Below are 24226 nucleotides of genomic sequence, written 5' to 3' on the forward strand. Positions count from 1 at the left end.
TCAACGTGGCTGTGCTGGGGATTTCTTTATGACAGAATTGTTTCAGTTTTCCAAATGCCTTCTGAGCATTTTTTGCCTTCTCAATTATTCTGAACATTGACACAACATTTTCAAAGATAAATCTTTAATGTCTCAGAAGTCTCCTAATTCCATAACCGTCCACTGCATAGGCAGAATTGTTTTTCTCAGCATCTGATTTCCCTCTTCCATTTTAATATTAACTTGTGGAGATTTTTCTGTTATGTCAAAATTGATTTTTGATTACTATGAGTAACTTTTCTTTTACAGGCATTGTCATAATTTGTCTTCTTTTCTAAATTATTTATGAATATACTTCACAGTATACTGCCACAGGCCACCACCATCAAAAAGAGAAAAGGGAAGACTAACTAGAATTCACAATTTTCTCCTTGTATTATATGTGATCTTACAATGTTTCAGGAAACTTTTGTGTTAAGTTTATTTTTCATTAGTCTTACAACAAACTTATTTCTAAAAGCATGATTTTTCACATCAGAATGTCCTAGTGGAATAATTGCCAAAGAATCTTGGGATTTTCTTCTGTCAAAGAAACTTGGGAGTTTTTGCCGCTAGATCAAAAGGAGCAAATTGAAACAGCTTTTTTACACAAATACATTGTGCTACTTCAAAATAATGAAAAGTACCTGTGTGGGGAGCTGTGTAATCCACAGTGTATCCTTCCAGTTGCATCAGTTCTTGAGGCTCAGACTTCTTTTCTCTGTAACTGCACATTGCAAATGTGTATTGGCTAACCTGAATAAGAAAGGACTTCTTAATTAATGAATTGCATTTCAGAACTGTACAAGAAATGTACCATGGTTTAAATTAGCTTTCATTTGCACTGAATAAATAAATTCACTTTTTTTTTCCCCTTTCCCAGAAGCATTTACAGTGTAAAATTTTTCCTCCTTTATTTCCCCTTTCTGCCAAAATGAAGGAAAAAAAGCTCTAAAACAAATAACCCACAAACACACATCTCTGCACTTTCCTGAAATAAATTTTGGGCAGGGGCTTTATGAAAAAATGAAGGGAAGCCATTTAGATTCTGGTAGTGAAAACACTTAGTATTGCGGTACTGACCAAATTACTCAGTATACTGTAAGAGGAAAAAAAACTATATTCCAAGAAACTGAGAAAACAAGAACTTTTATGTATAAAAGTACTGTTTGCAGAACGAGTGGCACAATTACCATGAAACTGGAAAAAGGAACATATACTCCAGCCAATTCTAGCTAATGATGGCAAGTATCAGAACCTTCAGTTTGATTTTACAGTCTAATTTCTGTGTCTTTTGCATCTGTGTTCTCACCCAGCCCTGTGCTGCTTGGCTCACTAGACAAGGTACCGTGTAGGCCAAGCTGCTTGCAGCTGGCATGGACAACATCAGTCACCTGTCATCAAGTACAATTATCAAAAAACTTATGAAGCAATAAGAAGAGAATCTGTGACCAGGTGGTTTTTGACTCTGTAGACAGAATAGAAAATTATAAGGACAGGTGAGGAAAAGCTGACTGGAAAGATAAGGAATGATAAAGAAAGAAATGTAATATCTGTGAGGAGAAAAGCAATCACTGGAAGAAAAAGGAGGTGTTCCCAGTTTTACATGAAGAGCTGGGAGGATTATAGAAGATGACCAGAAGAAAGACCACATCAATCTGTGAACACTTGAAACTAAAGGGAACTGAATGTATATGCACCTCTGAAACTCTCATCTCCAAGGACTGTAGGATACCTGCCCAACAGACTTGTTTTAAACTACCTGTAAAATAATGCTACGATTTCCAGACAGGTAAGGAGTTCATCTGACATACAGTGGATCATTTTTATTTTGACTGCTGATTGCTCAGCTAGCTTATCTAAATTTATTGGTTTAGCTACAACTTCAGGAATGATCCTTTTTGAAGTAAAAATTGGACAGCTGATTTCAGCTTACTTCATATATTTGCTGGTGTTGTACCTTTACTCTTTCTAAAAGACTGATGCTTTTTGAAAATAAGAATGGAATGTGTGATTATTATCTGGGTAATGCTCGAAAAATATTTCATTATTTTATGTATTGGGCCTTTTTGAAACAGAACTATGCTATCTATGTGTGTGCAGTGCATGGTGACTGAACATCCCTGGCACAGCCTGTACAAGCAAAAGGAACAGGTGTAACAACTCTCTGTAAAATGGCCATCGGCTCTCCAATGCCAAATTGGTATCTCCAGACCCATAGCAGGAGTCTACAGGGGAGAGAAGCTAAACATAGCTCTTCTAGTTTTAATTATTTCTTTAGTTAAGCAAAGACAGTTTTACAAGGATAGGAATTTGAGAGACACTGTCAGGCAACTGAGCGTCAGCTTTCCACATCAGATTTGGTACATTTGTTTAAATGGGCACACCAAGACCACCTTAAATATACATAAACACAAAGGAAAATCTAGTCTACACCAAAATTCAGATTTTCAGAAAATCCTTTTCAGGATTTTTTCAGAAAGGGACTACTACAAGCAGCCAGTCCATCCTCCAGCATGACAGGCACAGCAGAATTGCACTTCACTATTTGTGCATTGAGCCCACAGTTTTGCTTTCATTCATAGAATATTTTAGAAAATTACCATACTTTGGTTTAAATATTTTAAGATATCCTGGGCTGACAGAGCAGGGCCTTGCAGACAGGGTCCAGCTGGAAGCAGGACAACCAGCCCCAGCCCCAGCCCTGGGCACAGGCCAAGGATGGATGTGGGGAACTGGAGACCAGCTCTGCTGTGGCATTTCTGGGGCTGGGATGATGGCCCCAGGAGGCTCAAATGGGAGTCTGGGCTGTGGGCAGAGACAGCCAGGGCTGGTGGTCTCCTTTGGGAGGGGACCCTGACATGGGGCTCATCCCTAAGCTATGCCCTTTGCTCTAGGCCTGGCAGCAGCATCACCTCTGTCACTGCTTGGTACTTCCCTGCTTATTGTCCCACAACCATATTTGTCCTCATGGACAAGCATGGAGGAAGATGTTGGCTAGTCACACAACTCTAAATCCTTTGCAATTAGCATTATGTTTAATGAGAGCGTTCTCCTTTTCTTTTCTTTGTAAACTGAATCTACAATTTTAATTTTTGCTACTTGGCACTGTAGTAAACGATTTTCAATTTATTCCATTTGGTTGAATGAAATAACCTGGCAAGACCCACATTCATCTCTCACATTTTCATGTCAACAATTCCACATAACCATGCTGTATAGGCAATCTGAGCCATCAAAAGGGAAACTTGTAAACACTAATCATGGAAATATATAGGATGCCCATATTTTACAGATTTCTTCAGCCACTGAAAGTTTTTGAAGAAAAACTTGTGTAAGATCTGAGCTATGTATCTTTATTCATTTTTAAACTTACCACTATAACAAGACAGACATTATAATGCTGCTGATTTTATTTTATTGAACATATTGCAAATGTGTTCTCTTATTTTAAAGGAAAAATCAATCACAATCTGTCACTTCATCTTTTTGTTGAAAATGAGACAATTTGAAATTTCTTCACTAAAGAAACAGACAGAAAAAATTCAAGAATTTTTTTTGGGGGAAAAAAGCCTCAACAAAACAAAGAACTACAGAACTTGCCTCATTTATTTACACTTGAAATCTCTTAAACCCTTTTCCTTATGGTCATCAGTGGCTGCTCTCAGTTACTACAAAAAGAATCACCAGCACAGTCTGAAATAACACTTTTAAATATAGATCTATGACTGGATTTAAGAGTACTATTAGTAGTAAATAGAGCTGTAATCAGCTTTGCCTAAGAATTGAGCAAATTAGCATAAATACTTCATATATAATGAGTACTCAAAAGTCAGGACTATGTACAACACATTCTCAGACAAAAACAGAGTCAGTTTGTCCTCTTGAATGGTAATCTTGACAGAATACAAGGCAATCCTCTTCCTACAACTGCATTTACTTGAATTTTGTCCAGATTTTCCAGATGTTTAAACACCTATCAGCTGTTGTGTTTTGTAGCAAGGGGGAAACCCAACAACCTATGCATTTATGACAGACAGATAGGCACAGAAGTGTGATAGCGACTTTTGAGGAATGTCACTAAGGGATGTCCCCACGGGGCACACAGCCTCTGTTTAGTGTGCTGGGAGGAGGTGGCACTGCACACCTGGCAGCTGGCTCTGTGGGGTCTGCTGCAGGCCAGCACTGGGCTGCCCACTCCGGGGTTCAGCAGCAAGAATTACCCTGCGTGGTGTGTGTGTCTGGAAAAAAATTATCCATGAAACAAACGACTGACTTTTCAAACATTTGACCAGGTGAAATTAAAAGGACAGAAGTGGATCTGCATTCCAATTACTGGAGGAAGATATCAGGCAGTAAATTAAGTAAAACACATCAGGTCTGACGGAGGCTTTTTACCAATCATGTTACATCCCTGTCTTTTTCTGGTTTAAATTAATAACCTTTTAGAGAAGAGACTGGATACTAAAGGATAAAAATAAAAAAAATGAAGAGGTTAAAATTTCCAGATACTGTAACCTTTTTATAATGTTGATCTGTTCTTTCAGAAACCACTAACAACTTGTAAAAGGTGCAGCAATAATGAAGGTGCACATTACTCTCATCACACTCGGAAAAAGTCAACATTCTTCATCTAATGTCACAACTGAGTTAAATTTTCAAAGTGTGTTAAACCATACTAGTAGCCTCTGTTCTAGCACTGAATTTCATGTCCTTGATGTTTTACTACTGTAAGCTAAAAGTTAGTACATAGAGGAAGACTTGTCAATATGTCAATAATATATCAATACAACAGACTGGTCCATTACTGAATGCTTATTTCACATGTATTGACTTCAGCTTATTGCCAGTGAATGTATCACAGCAGGACTATATCAATGAGCCAGAGCTGTCAGGACAGTAAATATCGATTTAACATTGTATTTTTTATATAGCTTTATTGAATTGATAGCTGTTTTAAAATGAAATAGATTACTAAATCCCATCACAGTAGGAAAATTCCTGTAATATTCTCCTCCAGTATTTCAATTTCAGCATAGAGAGGAGAAAATAGTTAAAATTAACTTGACTGGAATAAACCAGTCTCCCAGATGATGGTTCCATATTACACACACATGAAGACTGTGTGTCTCTTAGATGTACAATTTAAAAATCAGATGACACCTGTGGCTTAGAGGAAAAGAACAAATTCATTCTTTCTGTGAAAGGAGTGACAAGTAGGATAAGTGTTGAAGAAAAGCATGAAGGACAAGGGAGGGTGCAGTATTATTGTTTTTCTTTGCAACTTGAAATTATTTTCTGTTCACAGCCATGCCTTGACAGCTATCCTATATAGAGATCTTCCCAAAAAATATTAAGAGTCACAAAATGTCCTCATCACTTCACACAGGACCTTGGTAAAATCAGAAAACAAATTAATTATGTAGACTTTACAGAATTTCCTTCAAATATTCTTGGCTTTTAACTTTAACAAAGAACTTGTTCAGTTGGTATTTTTTTTACAACCTTATGATTTTAATCACTTAGGAGTATGAGGAGACCAGGTGAGTGTGACTGATGGAGAAATCAGACTTTCTGTAAAGCAGTTTTAGAAGTTTTTTTTCTTAAAAAGCCTCATTACAGACTTCAATCTTTGTATGATACTTATGGAGACCCAGATTTTAAGAGTTTTCTGTCAATAAAACAAAGGAGACAGAACAGTAACCTCTGAACTTACTGTGAAGAACATCAAATGTAATCTGAAGACAAACACCAACAGAAAACAATGACATTTTTCCAAAGACTCCCTAAAGTCATTAATTTCTCTGTTTTGACCACTCAAAATCTACTTTTCTATTTATCTCAGGTCAATATCACCATTCACTAGCATGTGAAAATACTAACAGTTCAGCTTTGGACAAAAAGTTATAAAATATGAGCACCATTTTTGTGGCCAAGAACAACTACTGCAACAAATTTTATGTAACAATTATATAACTTCACCCAATTTAATGTTGGAAAGGAAAAAAATAGCATTATTTAAAAAAATCAGAAAAAGTTCTTAATATAGGTATTGTTGCTTTAATTTCAAAGGCAGGAAATATTTGCTGAGATAGAATAAATTAAACAGTAAGTACAATCCATTTTGTAATACATGAATTTATGTCAAATTGAGTGCTGTCAAAGCTGTCATCAGACTATTACAAGGTCACAAAAATTTCATCCAGAATTTATAGGTTTCAGTTGAAACATTGCTCAGTGTATGGATCCATTTGTATATGTGTGTATAACTTGGTAACATTTCTGTTTACTAGCTATACAAATTAAAAAAAAAAAAAAAGCTGGGTGTCTCTGTGCTGCAAGTAGTTGGGAGTAGTGCTGCAAGTAGTTGGGAGTAGTCCTGCATGTGCTGCCTGAAGATACTGATTTACAAACTATTCCAGAAATCATACATAATTTACAGTCCAAGAATTATTTTATTGAAATTCCATGGCTGGCTACTAACCTGAACCAGGACAAAATAACGTTTTTTCCACCGCTTCCAAACCTTCTGTCCTAGGGCATACAAGTACCTGCAAAGGAAATAATAAAGGCAGTGGTTTTCCATTAATAAGGAGCATGATATTAGAAGAAGCAAACAAAAATCTGTGTATTAATTTACTCTGTCTACTGAGCTGCTTCTTCAGCGTTGTCATATGTAAAATTTTTTTTCTATGTACTCAAACCATAAAAATGCAAAGAGACATTCCTTTTCACCCAAAACAAGACAAAAATCAGAAACAAATGATCTCATGTTTGCAAAGATTAACCAGCTTATCATATTCTATTTCACCAATTTTATCTGAAAAATAGAAAAAGTAGCTTAAACTATATACACAGAAATACTTGATGTTATCAAAGCTGATGTTCTTGACAGTTTTTATTCCATTTGGTTTCCACAGATTTGCTAGTGTTTATTTAGTCTGTGAGAACTCAGTCCCAGAGATAGTGTGATAAAATGCTCACATAACACAATGTCAGCAGACACACAATATTAATTTTTTTTTTCAGAGTAAAGTAGAATCTAATTTCCCAAACAGAAGCACTTCACTATAAAGGCTCTTAGATTACAAAAACGCCTTGTCACTTTAGCAATTTCCAGGCTTTGAATCAGAGGACATAATCAGGAGTATCAACCAGTGAGAAGAGAAAACCACAGACGCTGATACTGTTTGGTGGTAGAGAGAGCACACTCATTACCCAAGAACTTGGAGTGAATTTTCTGGCATTATAGTGACACTTTTCCTGTCACTGTGGTCATGTTGCACTGTTGGTAACAAAGACAGCAAGAAGAAAACAATGAGCTGTGAGACTGCAAGCAAGAGCCCATGAGTGGTAACGATTTGCTGCTTAAAATCTGACAGGAGAGCAAAATAAGACATAGGAGATGCCCCTGCAGGCTGGCCAGCTTCTGTCAAGGACAGCTGGTACAGCCAGGGTGGTCACAGGCAGAACTAAAGGTTGTTCAGACCAATGAATCTTGGCTTCACAGGGCACTCTCCAGAGGATGCCAGTACACACATTATGAAGCAGCTAAAATAACTAGGATGGGAGATGGTTGGTCAGATGAACAGGGGCCTCTCTGGTAAGAGAATATGGTCTGCTGTCCTCCACTCACTTCTGTGGCTTTCTGCCTGGTGGTTTGCATCTCAGTGAAAAAACAGAGCAATGAACCAACATCCTATGTGAAATGAGTAAGCAAGATAAAGGCAAAAACTTTTTTATACCATCCTGGGTGTACTCTCAAGAACGCCTTCTCCCACATTAGGCATCGCAAAGGACAAATTTATGTCTAAAATAAATGTTCAGCGTACTGCTTACAATTGTTGTTTTCAGATTATGTAGAGGCTCCATTATTATTATGAAAACAGAACAGAAGTTCTTTGACTTCTGCTACACCTGTATTGAAGGTCTACCTTACTTGGTTACTCTGCTTTTTATTTGTATGAGAAGGAAAAAAATTGGCTTTGTGTACACAATTACCAGTTGATGTGGCCTTTGAATAGTCCAGATCTTGCCACAGTCTTTTTAACGTCTAATTCTGTAACTATTATAAATTCAATGAAAATAAACGAGTAAGGGTTATGTCAGAAAGGGTAAAAAAAAAAAGGACCTACTAGAGGTTATTTTTAAATTTATAATTTTTTGCAACTAAGGAAGCATTTACCTCACAGACTTATGGTCACACATTCTCCCACAAAATACAAACTGTTTTCCTTTTCATATATGTTTCAGAGCATTACCTTTCCCCAAAGCACACAACATTGCTCTTGCCTTGCTAATCTCTTTACTATTGTCAGAGGGTGGAGGGGAAATAAATCATGAATTTCACATAACCTTGCAGCTTAATGACCTGAGGGAGAAAAGTAAAAAAGTCCTTGGGTGGCCCTTGGTCTCCCTCAGTCCTAAGACTGCCCTGTTCTTCATGGTGATTCATCCACTGCATCCCCCTGCATCCCTGGGAGTACCATGAAGGTTTTTTTGATATATGTGAGAAGGCAACTGCCCCATTTTGAAACTGTACTTTGAAAACCCAGATGAAAATACACAGTCCTCCAAAGCTACAGTACAAAGATATCCTGACCATGTTCCCACCCTCTTGGCATGTCTTAGACAACTGTAAAGAAACCATAGATTAACAAAGATTTCTTGCCTCTTGCACATCAGAAAATGAGTAACCCAACCTTAGAAACTCTATGCTAATTCTTTCTCATTATTAACTGATCCTGCTCCAGAAATGTGCTTTTAAAATAAGACATCTTAAAAGAACATTTTTAATCAGAGAAAAGGTGATGTTTTCATATAACTTGGCTGCCTTTTAAATTGCTCTTCATGTAAGACATACCACCTATAGTTCTGCAGTATAGGGAGAAATAATATAATATACAATAAATTCAAAAATATAAAATAATAAAGCACACAAAAAGAAATTAAATAGCAATGTGCATTTTTATTGCTCCTATAAATCACTTCTACCTAAGGTGCTAAATAAGAGCTTCCTTGGGAAACAAAAGAGTGGAACATTAACTACCTAACTTTAAAATTCACAGATCTTACATAAGACCAGGTAACAAAGAAAATAATATTCATGACACAAAGCTGGGATTTGGTATAGAAATGCAAAGACATGCTGTCTGGTTTTACAAATCACTATAAACACACAGGTATGTTATTAATCCCTCTTCCAGTGCCATCTCTAATGGTACCAGATTTTTTCTTAAGTTTCAGCCATTTACAAGGGATATATCCTGTGCTCATCTTAAGTGTGTTTGCTCCTGAAAGATAAAGAGATTAATTCTTAGTCAAGAGTCTAACATTTTTAGGTGGAAGAACCCACCTAGGCTTCTACAGTCTTCTTTGAGCCTTTCTTTTGCATTCATTTTCTATTTGGAGAATAAGAAAAAGAAAAGAAAAAGAAAAAGAAAAAGAAAAAGAAAAAGAAAAAGAAAAAGAAAAAGAAAAAGAAAAAGAAAAAGAAAAAGAAAAAGAAAAAGAAAAAGAAAAAGAAAAAGAAAAAGAAAAAGAAAGGAAGCACAGGACCTAAGAATCTTCAAGAACCTTCCTATATTTAGACAGTAACATCTAGGATCTGTAAAACTGCAGTTGAGGTCTAGAACAGAAAAAATCTACAATAACCAGTTTTCACAATAAGTTACACTTGGGCTTCACAACAGGAGCAGAAAATTAACAGGTTAACAGATTCAGAAGTGAGCTAAGCCTTAGAGCTAAGTTGAACAATGTTCTATTTTTAAGATGGACAAATGTGTAACTTTCCATGAGTCTCAGGTAAAGGCCAGTACTGCAAACCAGAACAGAATCTCAGTCACGAACTCAGATCTGCAGCCTGCTGCTCCTCTACCCATCAGTGTCTCTGCACTCACCCAGAAGCCACAGTCACTCTCTCCATCCTAAATAACGTACACAAAATGCTCAGCATCAGTTGCTCAGACTATTTTAAACATCCTCAGCAGCAACAAGAAACACAGAACAGCCACTCAAACACTGTACCTTTAGGCAAAAGATTTTGTGCAATACAAACAAGAAACTGATATTCAGAAGTGCCAGTTCCATATCTCTAAACACTAAGCACCCCATTTGCTTCAATTTTTCTTGCTCTCATTTGGGTTCCAAAGTTGGGATAATCTAAAATAATCCTTGAATTATTGAAGTTCAGCCATATACAGGGAAAGAAGACACTAAAATACTTCCCCTGTATCTGAACACTATAATAGTAACTGCTTAGATTTGTTTTGAGTTCTCCTTAAGATCATGTTTTGAGAATGTTTAATAAATATTCTGACAAGGACAAAAGATTGGTGTTTTCATGTACACCGAAACATATATAGATGACAGACTTCTATCCTGTAAAAGTATATAATAAATGAGATACATACACATAACACCTGTGTCTCTACATATGCACATTAGAAAGTGTATTTATAGTTACTATGCATGTGTAGTTGCCTTCTTCAGTTTTCTTATATTACTCAAATAATTTCCAGTAACTTAGGACTAATACACCTGCTTGTACTAATCACAAAGAAAATATGATAAGTCATTAAATGTCACTCCAATATGAAGATTTTCTAACATGTTTTGTAGTAACATGAAAATGCAACCAAATGTACAAACCATACAATCACTTTTCTGAGACTTTTTCTTTTAAAAACAATCTTTTGCAATCTTCTTTTCTTCAATATTATTTAATATTGGGGTTTTTTTTCTCTTCACTCACTCTCCAATGAAAAAATAAAAATTGGATTTGTATGAAGTCACAGAATTACACATGATTATACCTCACAATGCTTACAACATGGTACAACCCCCCCCTTCCCTTTAATATTTAGTTTTCCTGGAAAAGAAATAAAATTACAAGAAATTACATTTCCACTACAAAACACAGAAACACCTGGATAAAAATGTTTTATATATCATCTCATCTCAGTCAGTATCACTTTCCTCTCCAGAAACAGAACAAATAAAATGAGCAAACATTTTCTTGTAAAAGTCTGGGCATAATCATGTTGTAATTACACAAAGTTTGTACATCTCTCAAAGTGCATTTCCTTGTGCTACCAAAATGCAAAACCATGTTGCTAAATATTATAGTTCAGTTTCAGTTCCAGGATGACACACACAGGAGGGAAGATGGCAGCTTATTTGCTTAAAGCCCTCACCTCACTGCGAGGGTGCAGGGTTCTACTTTTTGATGAAAAAAATCAGCACTAATGAATAGCTGAAAAAGCATAATTGTGTGTGGAATACCGGAGCTATTCACTGAGAGAGAAATGAGAATGGACTTACTCCTTCTACAGAGATCATTTTTAGACCAGCCTTTTTATTCTAAGGAATGAAGCAATCTATCTACATTTTGAATGATAAATTCTCTACTTGTAAAAGGCTTCATTTATCACAAACAATGAAAAAAATATAGAAAGAAAAATCAATACGTGTAGCAGTTTAGTCCAGCAAAGGCCTTTCTTAAAGAGAAACCTCAGTCAAGGTTGAAAGAGCAATTAATGCAGTCTCAAAAATCTGGGCCACTCTGATAGAGTTCGGTTAACATGTGGCAGAAGTAATCATCCACTTGTGAAAATGATTTTCAGTTCATTCTCAAACACCTTTCAGACACTCATGATCCCATTTAACTGACAACAATACAGGCTATCCGTGGGCATCACTGCATTCGCTGAGAGAGCCAATGGGGACCAAATGCCCACAGGCACTTTCAGTCATCCCCGCGTCTTGCATAAAAGGAACCTTCCCTGCACTGCATTCCTCCTTTTATTTAACCCTGCAAGATTAAGAAATTTTTTTGTTTTCAGTTGAGGACAAGGAGAAAACTGATTCAAGACAACAATATGACCTGGGTCATAAGAAACCTAGCTGTAAACATTTTCAAATTCATTTTAGTCCTTTCTGTGCTCTTGAGAAAGAGAACTAAATAAGCCTTCAGCAGACGGAATGAAAAACAATCAGCCTAAACTACTGTAATTATGCTTGCTAAGAATAAAGAAACGTGTAAGAATGTCAAGTAATAAAAACATCACAGCCACAGAAAACAGTTCCATTTACTCCAATAAGCAAGATACCATGGCATGAACAGGAAAATGTGTGGCTTTTTTCCCTGCTGTACACTTTTCCCTTACAGTCTAAATGGTTTTAAGACTGCTGGATGACCTGCTATCCCTAGATTCTTTATCAGTGATATCTTACTGCACTCTAGAGCGCTTCACCATTTGTGAATATGCATGCCAGTACTTATGGAACCTGAGAGGTAACTACAATGGCAACTTGAGAATTATTAATCTAATTTATGTCATATCATGAAACCTATCTGGCATGCAAATGTGAGCGTTTGTCAAGACAGAAAAACATTCTGTAGCCTTGAAAGAATTCCAAGCAATAAAAGAATGAAATCCTTCAGATGCAACATAAATGTAGAAAGCACTCCGATTCTAATGTAATCTAATTGCAGTGTAAACAGGTAATGCAGCACTGCTGCAAAACAGCTGGTGCTGAGGAGCTGACACCCACCCTCTGTGCTTTTTGAGGCAGTTCACTTTGGACTGGCTCTGAACTGAACCCATGGACAAAACAGCTACCAGTGTTTTGCAGAATATACGGGTACACCCCTGAAGGTGATCTCTTGGTCTAATTTAATCTAAAAAGATAATAGTCTGTGACCACAAAAGCACAGAAAGAAGAAGCAAAGAGACTGCTTTTCAAAGGGAAAACCCAAATTTAAATTCTGATGTTGAAGTAGTAGAAAAAATTTCAACTGCATTGCTCTCCCTTGAGCATTCACTTTGGCTGTGGAAACAATTCTTAACACTGACAGACCTTGAAGAACTTGCAAGCATCTCGAGCACCCAGAAGCAGCTGGTGCCCAGCCTAAACACCTCTCCATGCCACTGGAAGCACATGGCACTGCAATCAGATAGAAAAGACCAATGACCTTTTTTCCAGCCAGGCAGTGATAGTTTTTGTGATCTAGAAAGCCTAAATTGCTAAGAGCTTGTTTGCATGCAAAATTTACTTTTGTTTTAGGTCATACACATCCACTGACGGAACAGCAAAAGGTGTTGAAAACTTTGGTGATAGAAGACAGCAAGAGCAGAGAGTTCCTTCAGGAATGATACTTGGCTTTGATTATTTCTGACTGGTTATGCACTCCTTTTCACTGCCATTTTTGTATTGATATAATTGAAATTTCATAAAGAATACAGACCTCAGCAGAGTTATTTGTTTAAATAAAACGTTAGAAAAATAAGATACATATATTTTCATTCTAAAGACAGAAACTTTTAAGTATTTTCATAACATTTCTTGTCATTATCATGAGTAAGTATTTTAAAGTACTTATGAATTAGTATAAAGTGGTATATCTAAGCTAGCAAAGGCATGAGAAGGCATGTTTAACTTGGTATCCTATTTGTGATTTGAAAGAAAGGACAGAAATTATGATAATGAATAAGCCTAGCATTTTCCTTTAATTTGTGCTCAAAGAAGATGCTTATTCAGAATGGTAGGATGCTTTCAAACAATTTTAAAAAATTCTTGAGAGATGGATTTTTTTTAAAAAACCCTAAAGGAATTCAATTAAAACACCACTTAAAAACATCACCAAAGCTTTGAAACAAATCAGTTTAGCAAGTTCTCACTTACATAGCATTATTCTCTTAATAGGAGCATTACTTGACACTTAGTCAAGTGCTTTATAAACCAAGCAATTATTCCTCACAACGTGTCCAGTGCAGGAGGTTAGTATTTCCACATTAATTTCTGTTGGGAGAGAAACCGAAGTGGAAAAGAGCAAGACTGTTCAAAACTTGAGGTCCTAGTGCACCAGAAGAAACACTCAGGAAAGCCTTACAACAGCCCTTATCTTCCAGAAGTTGGAAAATGCATTTCAGAAGATTGTAAAGCTGTTCAGCCTTTTAACTGTGTGTCAAAACATGCAACACACTTATGATTAAAAAAAAAAAAAAGAGGGGGGAAAGAAAATGTTATAAGGGAAACAGCAAATTAAATGTTTTTGTCTTTGCAACTCCACTCAGCTACTTTCAGTAATCATGTTTCATTTGTATTTTGTAGGGATCCAGTGTAAAGTGCTTGGGGTATATTTCCTCCTCAGAACTTTGCAGATTACCCTTTGGAAGCACCCTTCTGTCTCCATGGGGTCTCCCAGATCCCTACAGTGCAGACTCTTAACTTAGCTGTTGTAATTAGTTGCATGAAAAGAGATGATATGAAGGAGGTTTTCTGTATGTAAGAATCATGAAAAGTCAACCATATGGCATTCGTGGAAAATGATTGTTATTTGCTGCCTGACTAAATTATTCATTTTAAAGCACAATTCAGAAAAATAAACCTGTTTGCTCTTTTCAGCCAATTCTAGGAGGTAAAACTTCTGAGGATGCAATGGCTGAACTTAGCTAATAATGAATAGAGATGACATTGACTATAGAGATTTCAAAATGTTTGGCACACTTGGCAGAAAACAAACCTTATTTGTGCAACTACAGAGCCATCCAGAATGAAAAACACTACAGCACAACTTAAGCAGCAGTGGCAAAAATGCAGTTAACCCTTTTTGGAATTCATACACAATCTTTTAAATAGCAGTCTCTCCCCATGCTGCAGAAATAAAAAGCTTCCCTTTTTACTGGGAACTATATGATTTTCTTCTGGACTGAAATTTTGACAACTCCCTTTTAACTTAGCAGACTTCATGTAAACATTGCATCCAATGAATACCACTTTTCTGTCTACCCAGCACACAACAGCAAGACAAGACAACACTGTTGTGTATCAGACTGACTCCTTCGTGTCTCGAGCACCTCTAAGGAATGTAGGAACAGTGCCAGACATTAATTTCCACTCTTACACAGCAGTGCCACCACTGAGGCTTGTTTCCATGAAGCCAAATCAGTAACATTTCATTGTACATTTTAGGCATTCCTGGACAGGCTGCAAAAGAGAAATTTAATTACAATGAATGTTTGCATGTGCCAAGAGTCATATCTGGCTCAGAAAGTCCTTCATCTGCAGATGGGTCAAGTATGAAAGAATACTGAAATTACTCTTATAAAAATTTTCCAAGTCATCTGATTCTGGACATAGTGGAAGACTGCTTAGATGAACATTTGGTCCAAGACACTAAGGCTAATCTAATATTCTAATAGAGTCATCCTGCCTCAAAAAACCTACTGGTGCAGAATGACACCTGTAGGTGATCTTTTCATCAAAAACTAGATTTAAAAAAGTACTTTTACACTCCTGGTCATCTTTTGATGACAATACAAGGGCAAGAAGAAGGAAGAAGGCTTTCATAGTATGACACAGCAAACCAGTTCTCTGAAAACATCAATTTTTAAAAAACTTTCCCATACAGAATACATTTAGAATTTTAAAGACGCCAGAGAAACAGACTTCTGACTCCATGTCACTTTGGAAGAAACTTCTCCAAAAGAATACAGAAGTGGACACTCAGAAGCACTTTCAGGCCTATGCCTTTTTCTCAACAGGACATGGAAGGAAGCATGCAGGTATATATTCCCACAGATTCCTCATATACCCACACTGATACTGTCCCTAGAAGCTTCTTCATCTGGAAATGGTGTCTCTGTGTTTGAAACTTTTGAATGGGTTTTTGCTTAAATTAATTTCTGTAATGATTTTCTCAACCATTTAAAACGTTTGAAATCTACACCCAGGAGCACAGTTCCACATCTGAACAAGCTGTGCCTGAAAGCAGCTTGTAGGGTTCATACTGAAACTGGCACCCACTAGCACTATTCAGCAATTGTCTTGTGGCACTGGAAGAGACTTCAGTGTACAGAAATTTGTTTTAGAATCATTAACATAACTGGATGTTTATCCTTGAAAATGCCTTACACAAGCAAACTGATTTCTGCAGGACTTATATCAGAAAACAACAGAAATGCATCACTGAAAAATATCTCCCCTTTGAGAAAGTTCCTTATGCATTTCTTCATGTATTTAGGATTTTAAAAATTGATTTATATAATTAGGAAGAAAATTCCTAAGATCGTTTTAGTTTGGGTGATCGTTAGGGAAAAAAAATAAAAAACCTATGCAAGAAAGATATAAGCCTATAAAAAAACAGAATTTCCTATTTGTCAGTACTTCTTTATTATAGCAAATATGTAGAAAACAAAACATTCAAATGCTGTTCTCCCACTGGAGTTGCTAAACTGGAACTGATTTGTGAGTGTAGGAGTTTAGGAATACAGAATCCTGCCTGTGAGGGAGCATCAGAGCCATCTACTGGGGTCAGTCCATTGCTGCTGCACAGCCTTGTCTGACAACTGCCTTCCCAAAACTTCAATGCTACACTGACATTCACCTACAAAATTGCCATTAAATAATTTCTTTTTAAAATCCATAAAATCTCAGAGAAAAGAAGCTGTGGTGCTGATGAATTGGATGAGAGCAGAGGTAAGAAGTAAAGCTTCTCCTCACTTCAAGTTTTAGCAGTACTTTTTGAAAAATAGCATTTATTTGTAAATAACCCAAATTAATAAAATGTCTTCTATGGGCATTTGGGTGATCAATTAAAAAAAATTACAATTAATATTTTTTGTGTTACTCATAATTATTGTTCAACTGTGAGATTGAGATTTTTTAATCTCTTTCCCCAAACAGAATTTTACATGTGTGTGTGTATGTGTATATATATATATATATATATATATATATATATATGTATATGTGTATTTAGACATGTATATAAAAGGACTCATTTCCTGCTATAGCTCAGTCAAGTATTAGAGGATAGAGCAGTTACTGTGTTCTGTAAATATATGAGAATAGCTGCCTCCACTCTTCAAATATTTTATTTACCACACTGTTGTAACAGAATTTATTGGAATTTAAAGAATTAAATTTTTAACTAGGCTTTAATAACTCCCACACTACATATTTTAAGACCTTCTTCCAAAATGGATCATGTATATACAGAGAAAAACTTAATGTTTATATGTACTAAGAAGCTACACTTTGAAACTTCTAAAATTAACATGCAGTTCTTTTACCTGTCCTGGCCAGGAAAATAAGCACTTTTTTCAATTATAAACACTTTCACAAGATGATATAAACAATCAAAAGTGAGATTAATTTAGCTGCATTATGATCATACTCACATCTTCTCCCTTGATTTAACCATGCTGCCCTCCTGTGGATGTCAGGACATGTAAAATGCCACGGCCCAGACTAAAAAAACTCATTCAAATCGATCCCTGTTACCTGTTTGTGACAGACTTGAAGAGGAAAGAAAATGCTACTGTGTAATCATAAAAAGTGGTTGTGTTAAACTTCAGGGCAAGGAGTGTGAAACTTTTCAAATTAGTTTCAAAATTGTTTTGAAATGAGTATTTTAAATTAGTAGAATTTCTTATTGTTCCACAAATCATGAATCTGTGGGAGCACAATGTCATAAATATTAATAATACATTTATTCTCAAATTAAGGGGAGAACATTCATTGCATAGTGATGAGTTACTTCATCTGCTGAAGTGCCAACACAGTTGAACACATACATTATAAAGATTATCTGACAACTCCAAAAGCATAGAAAAAATCTGCAAAAGTATCAGTATTTGGTAAACCAAAAAATGTTAATTAGTTAAACTGTAATATTTTTTGCCTGGTACAGAGATACTACACACATCTTTAGAAATTATTGAGTAAAAAATATGTTACATCTTCAAAGAAAAACACAAAAGATGGTTTGGAACAGAAGAATCTCAAATTAGGAGAGATCTATTATCAATTACTCAATGAAATTCTCTCAGGCAAAAGAAATCCTTTTAAAATTATATTTATAAATCTCTGTTTTTATAAGGTGTATTAATAATCAATAGGAAGTTAATATTATGCACTAAAATGTTTATGTAACGAGCTCATCAATACTCAACAGCTGTCAGATTTGTTAAATCACTGGCTTAAAACAGAACAGTGCGAAACAGATCCCTAAAACTTAGAGTACAACTACTGGGGTGGCACAGGACTGTTGCTTTTCTTCCAGACTATATTTGTAAATGCTGACAAACTGTGCCTAAAGTCTAAATGACAAAAAATGCTTTAAATTAATTTTCTCTCTGAAGAAAGACTAAAATTTTTAAAAGCTACAGAATTTAGTGTTATTTTCTGAAGGTAAAATACATTAGGAAGTAATCACTTAAGAAGAATATTATTTAACTCAGAAACAAAAATGAAAAGTGAAATGTCAAATTTTAAATCAAGCTGCTCTGTCAAAATATTTTTTATATTGTTGAAAAGACTGTGAAATAAATAAGAAGTCTCAGCAATGTGGAAAAAATATAAGAAATTCTTTTGGACCAAACTAGACAAGACAGTTTAGTCATATGCCATTTTGTGCCAATTAGCAAAGTTTCTGACATGCCATATCAATAAAAAACAAATGACCTAAGCAGTGGGACTAATTAAATGAAATAAGGTAATTAAAAGCTTCTCAATATATAATAAAAAATATGGCTGAAAGCATTCTATAATGTCATTTTATTTTCCCATTATCTACTTCTCTGCTGAGTTTTAATCAGTATATCTATATGCATAAAACAGAGTGTCCAGATGTTAATGTGTTGATGGCAAGAATCAGGTGTTCAATTAAAATATATTGAGTGTGCAAGGAAAAAAAACAAGCCTTCCATTAAGGAGATTATATACAGCTCAATTAAAAATGAACGTAACATTTGTGATTAAGTTGAACACTCACATTCTATAATGACAATAAAGTTTCACATTACATGATTACTTTATTAACTTAATCATCCAATTCTAATCTAAGGATAACAGCTATTTTCTGTTTGAAAATGGATCCATTGTTCTCAATATAAAAAACAATGGTAAAGCTGTATTTACAGAAATTGTTGGGTTTCCTTCTCTGAAGTTTTATTTTATTTTCATCAGTAATGAATAAAACCCCCCAATTGTAATGCATGTACTATTTGTAGAGATCTTAGCCTAGCAAGTGCTCTCAGCTACTGGGAATATTTGCAATATTTAATACCTGTCCCAGATGTGTTGCTTGCATAACTCCAATTTCATTTGGATGTCTTCATTACTCAGAATGTGTTTCTAAATGGCTTGACTAATGATCTGTTAAATGACATCCCATGCCCAGCCTACTGCCCTTAATCTAAAAGGAATCATTCTGTACCCTTAAATATTTAGACCTTTGCTTCAGATCTTACCTTGCCCTTCAAAACTAAGACTTTGAACCAGATGAAAAAGGTTACAGATCTACAAACATTCAGCTTTAGAAAAGATAATTGCTGTCAGCTATCCAGCTATGAGGAGAGTATATTTTTAGGGACACTTCTCTACAGCAAAACTACTAAAATCTGAGCCAAGTTTCTTACTCTCATTTGTTTGGTCTATGACATTGTGCATTCTACTTAAGACTTTCTACATAGTGCATTCTACTTAAGAACCTAAAATGATCTCAAATTTTAAATAAACAGTTAAAATCACAAATGTAATAAACCATGATAAAAATGCTAACTTCTAAGTCACTGATTTACTGAGCAAGGGCAACTAGTAGTGTATTTAGGAGAAGGTACATTTCTCTCATAACAACCATATTGATTTCCATCTTTGGAAAAAACTATGAAGAAAAGAAGACAACAGTTCTGGGCTAGCAATCTTCTAACATTATCAGAGAAGCTCTCCATGTGGAAGAAAAGGGAAGCTGGTCTGACCCCAAGGGAGACTTAGCAGTGGAACCCAAACCTACCCCCACCAGAACACTTCTGCCAATTTGTCCCCAGATTAGTCCATACAAGCAGCAGCATGAGAGGCAGCCTTAGAGGTCTTTGCTGTCCATTGCTCCAAAGACAAACCATGCACAGGATTTACCCACAGCACTGAGTCCACCAACATAAGGACAAGGACCTGCTGGAGTGAGTCTTGAGGAGTGTCCCAAAGATGCTCAGAGGTATGGAGCACCTCACCTTGAAGAAATGCTGAGAGATTTGGGATTGTTAGCATGGAGAAGAGAAGGCCTTGAGGAGACATTAGAGTAGCTTTCCAGAACCTAAAGGGAACCTTCAAGAAAAGAGAAGAGGGACTTTTTGCAAGGGCATGTTGTGACAGGACAAGAGGGAATGGCTTCTGGCTAAAGGAGGGTAGCTTTAGATTAGATATTAAGAAGAAATTCTTTCCTTGTGGTGAGACACTGGAAAAGATTGCCCAGAGAAGTTGGGGATGCCCCATCCATGGAAGTGTTCAAAGCCAGATTAGATGGGGCAACTTTGAGCAACATTGCTGAGCAGGCACAAAGTTAATTTAAGATGGGGTTAAATGGTTTGTAATGGTAAGCACACATAAAAGACCATTTTTAGTACGGGATAAGTTGTTCTTTACATTTTTTATTTAAATAAAAGGACCACGTGAGCTAACGGTGCATAACTCTGTATGAAAGCATCATTAACTACACTACATGTCAGCCTTTCAAGGTGATGCCTATTTGGGGATGAGACATACTCAGGCCCCTGACAAAACAGTACAGTATTGATCTGCCAACAGATCAATACTCTGTGTAACAGGACATGGACTATTTAAAGGGAGCTAGCTATGACAAACAAACCATTTGAACAAAACAAGAGTAGTACAGGACCATGGGGCTTTGCTATTATGTGAAAAATAAACGTAATACTTTAATAATTGAAATTATACTACTGTGGAGGAAAAACAAAACCAACAAACCACTTAATTGAATTTATAGAAAGTTACCTCTGCCTTTACATTCAGTATTGTGTTAGAATTATTTTTGCCCATAAAGAATAGGGTATTATCAATTGAAATCCACCCTCAGACCCATGATACCACAAGTGACCCTGCAGTTTCTGAAGCAGCATTCTGACACAGATGGTGGATTAGACTGGCCACATACTTTTAGTTTCTGAAAATAATTTTGCTGCTGTTAAGTACCTCTGATTTTGTGAAGGCTTATATTCCAAAAGACAAAAATTAGGTGAATTTTACCTTCCTAGAAGTAACAGATGGGCAGCACAAGACAGAAGGACCTAAGAGGTAGGTGGCATGCCCCATCCTTGCAGTTAATAGGACTGGCACTTTCAGTATAGAAATAATGCCAGGCCAGGCCAGACCATATGCAGTGTCAATGTATGTCAGGTGAAAATAACTCTCTCTTAAATTTGATGTCACAGATGAAGGTGTGGTATCAAGGAACAGCTCAGATCACCTGATGAGAAAGGCTAATAAATAAACTGCATTTTTCACCTGCATGATATTTGTGATATGCTTATTTGTAGTAGAATAAAGCAATATAAACAAAATCTGAAACAACTATTTAAATGATGATTGGTCCTGCAGTCTGGGAAAATGAGAATATTGCTTAGGTGACTATGTACAGCATAATGTTATGAATATCATAATCAGTTGTGTCCCCATTACTACAGACTCATGCATGTAAGGGAAGTTTCTAGACAAGCTTCAAAAGAAACTTAGATGGCAAAAAGTTAAAAACTTTAATATGAAATAAATAAAAAATATAATATAAAATAACACATGGAGTCTACCATATAAAATTCTGGAATAAGTTATGAAGCAGGAATACCTGCACGTGATTTCATTCTAATGATACTGTCAGCATATTTTGGGTGGATTGAGTTGCAAATTCAAGCAAAACTAAAAGTCAGATTTTGCTCTGAATGATGCTTTTCCAAAGCTAAGGGAACTGTGTAACAATAGCATGAAGAAATTTCAGCAGAAGGCAGCCTGAACTCTCCAGTGAGAGCAGAGACTCCTCAAATACGCCGTAGAGTTACTGTGAAGTTCCCAATATCTGAACTTATTACTGCAAATTGCAGAACACTTCTGATATGATAAATTTCTTCATCATTTATTGTATTAAAAATAAGCAGTCTCCTCTATGCTTTCATTTTAGTAAGATCAATGATGCATAGAAAAAAAAAAATGTCCTACCTATATTTCACCTCACATCCATGAAATTACTCAGCTCATGATCTTCCTTGTGAGGACATAACAAGGCATGCACTTTTTGCTACAGCATGAAAACAATTAATTTTTTAATACTACCTTCAATCCATATAGCACTGACTGGTCAGCCCATCTAGTCTACTTACTTGGTAGAAAAAACACATGCAATTGAAATTGTAAAGTTATAACTTAGTATTTTAGAAAAAAAATCCCAGTTACAAATCCAAGTTTCTTCTCAATTCCTCCCCTACAATTCAATGAACTTAATGTCTATTTGCAGAAAAATATTAGTGGATCATTTCAGCTTATGAGTTACCAACAGCTTTTCTATTTTTAATGAAAATAGAAAAAAAAACAACCCAATTTTTGCACATTAATAACTTTGCAAAGTCCTGATTTGAGAATTTCCAATAACAGGCAAAATTTTTAGATTGAATTCTTTATATTTAAAAAAAAAAATCCAGTAAAGTAAATATTTACAATCACAAATGCAAGACATCACACAACATATATTTCATGTACTTCCAGGACTGAAGCCTTAATGGAACCCTTTACATGGGCATCAGTTGAAGATGTTGCCCAGTTTGGCCCAACCTCTTTCAGGTACTTAAATGAAATATCTAAAGAAAAAAGAATTTATCTACATTGGTTAATTAGTCTTAGTAATGAGTGTGCTTATGAAGAAAATCCTTTCATTGCCCCAAAGCTGCAGCAGTTCACACTGCAGAACTGATCCATGGCAGGTGAACTGGACCTCTCTTGAATTAAATGAAATGAGCTGTGGTGCTCAGCCAGTGTACCTCATGTATTCCAGCCACTAAGGTGATGTAAGCCTAGGACAAGACAGGACAGAGACTGAACTACATCACCAGAAATGCATATGAGGTGATTATCAGATCCCCAGCAATCACTGAGTCTCTGTACAGAACTCTTTGGGGACACTTCACACTTGGCTCCCCTTGTAGTCAAGAAGACAAATGCCAAACAGAGATCAGGTCTTTCAGATTTCCCATCTCTTCATATTGGGTAACATAATTTTGGTAGCCATCAGTGACTAAAAATCCTTCACAGGTGCCTCAGATAAGCCCAGTTTATTGCTCTTTGAACAACTAATGCTTTAATTCTTCTCTCTCCATGGTTTATCACATGCAATTTGCCTTCTTGGTGCAGGGCTGAATCTCATCCCACTGCTGCAACAAGTGGCTGCTGCTAGAAGGTACTCAATTGACCAGGCTCTCTCAGCAGTGATTCTGCATTCAAATTTGCCCATATGGAGAGGACATGAATTTGGAGTCAGTCCCATAAACTATGATGACAAGTCCCAAGTGATGCTGCAGCGCAGCTCATCACCATCTTTATGGCCTGGAACTGATCTCTTCTCTTTTGTGACAAGCTGAGAATTGCTGCCAAAGGTTTTCTCACTCGTCTTTTTTTCTAACACATACACACAAAGACCAAGAAGTTGAGATGGGAAGAGCTTTAAAGTTAGGAATTGCAAACTAAAAATTGTCAGTATAAACTAGAAAATCTACCTAGAGTTCCATGGGTCATTGAGATGTTTGGTCATAGGTTCTGAGATGAATGCAAGGCACCATTAAGGTCAACCATAAGAGATAATCCACAGCAAAAGAAGAAGAGTTTATGAAACAGTGAGAATGTGAATAACTGCATTAAAGAAGGCTGAGAAGAGAACAAGGTACAAAACCCAGCATGCAGGAAATGCACAAGTACCACCAGCATGACCACCCAGCCTAACTGCTTGTTTTGTGAGGTTGAATAAGGACTTTAGCAAAGCTGAGCCAAAGAAGGATTTGACACACATGCAGCACTGATCATGGGAAATTTCTATACCTAATCAATTGTGCATACTCCATCCTAGTGAAGGCAAGGAGATATTGAACAAGTGTTGCTCCAGTTATGATCCAAAGAATATATTTATACAACTGAACCTGCATTACTCTGCCTATCAGAGCTGAAGAAAACCCATCTTAACATTTCAAAAGTATGGAGCTTTAAGGTGAAATATAAAAAAAGAAGCACCCTATGTAAACAGTTGTAACAATTTTTTAATGTGAGGGTAGAATCACAATTTAAATATAAATTACATATTAATAAAACCAGATTATTTAATCTACTCTCAATTATTTTACTTCATTTTTAAAGAAGTTATGAGCAAAAG

The 24226-nt window shown here is 36.0% G+C and overlaps 1 protein-coding gene across 4 annotated transcripts in view; it reads right to left on the reverse strand.

The window, feature by feature from the left end:
• Positions 1-24226, reverse strand: part of CADPS2 (calcium dependent secretion activator 2) — a 284442-nt gene that overhangs the window by 102661 nt on the left and 157555 nt on the right. For all 4 annotated transcript variants that reach the window (XM_058806125.1, XM_058806124.1, XM_058806123.1 and 1 more), the window contains exons 9-10: positions 6503-6569; positions 666-774 (exon numbers count right to left, since the gene is read on the reverse strand). In XM_058806125.1, coding sequence (XP_058662108.1) covers positions 666-774; positions 6503-6569 — 176 coding nt within the window. The remainder of the gene's footprint in view (positions 1-665; positions 775-6502; positions 6570-24226) is intronic.

Source organism: Ammospiza caudacuta, chromosome 5 (genome assembly GCF_027887145.1).
Source record: "Ammospiza caudacuta isolate bAmmCau1 chromosome 5, bAmmCau1.pri, whole genome shotgun sequence".
NCBI classification, from domain to species: domain Eukaryota; kingdom Metazoa; phylum Chordata; class Aves; order Passeriformes; family Passerellidae; genus Ammospiza; species Ammospiza caudacuta.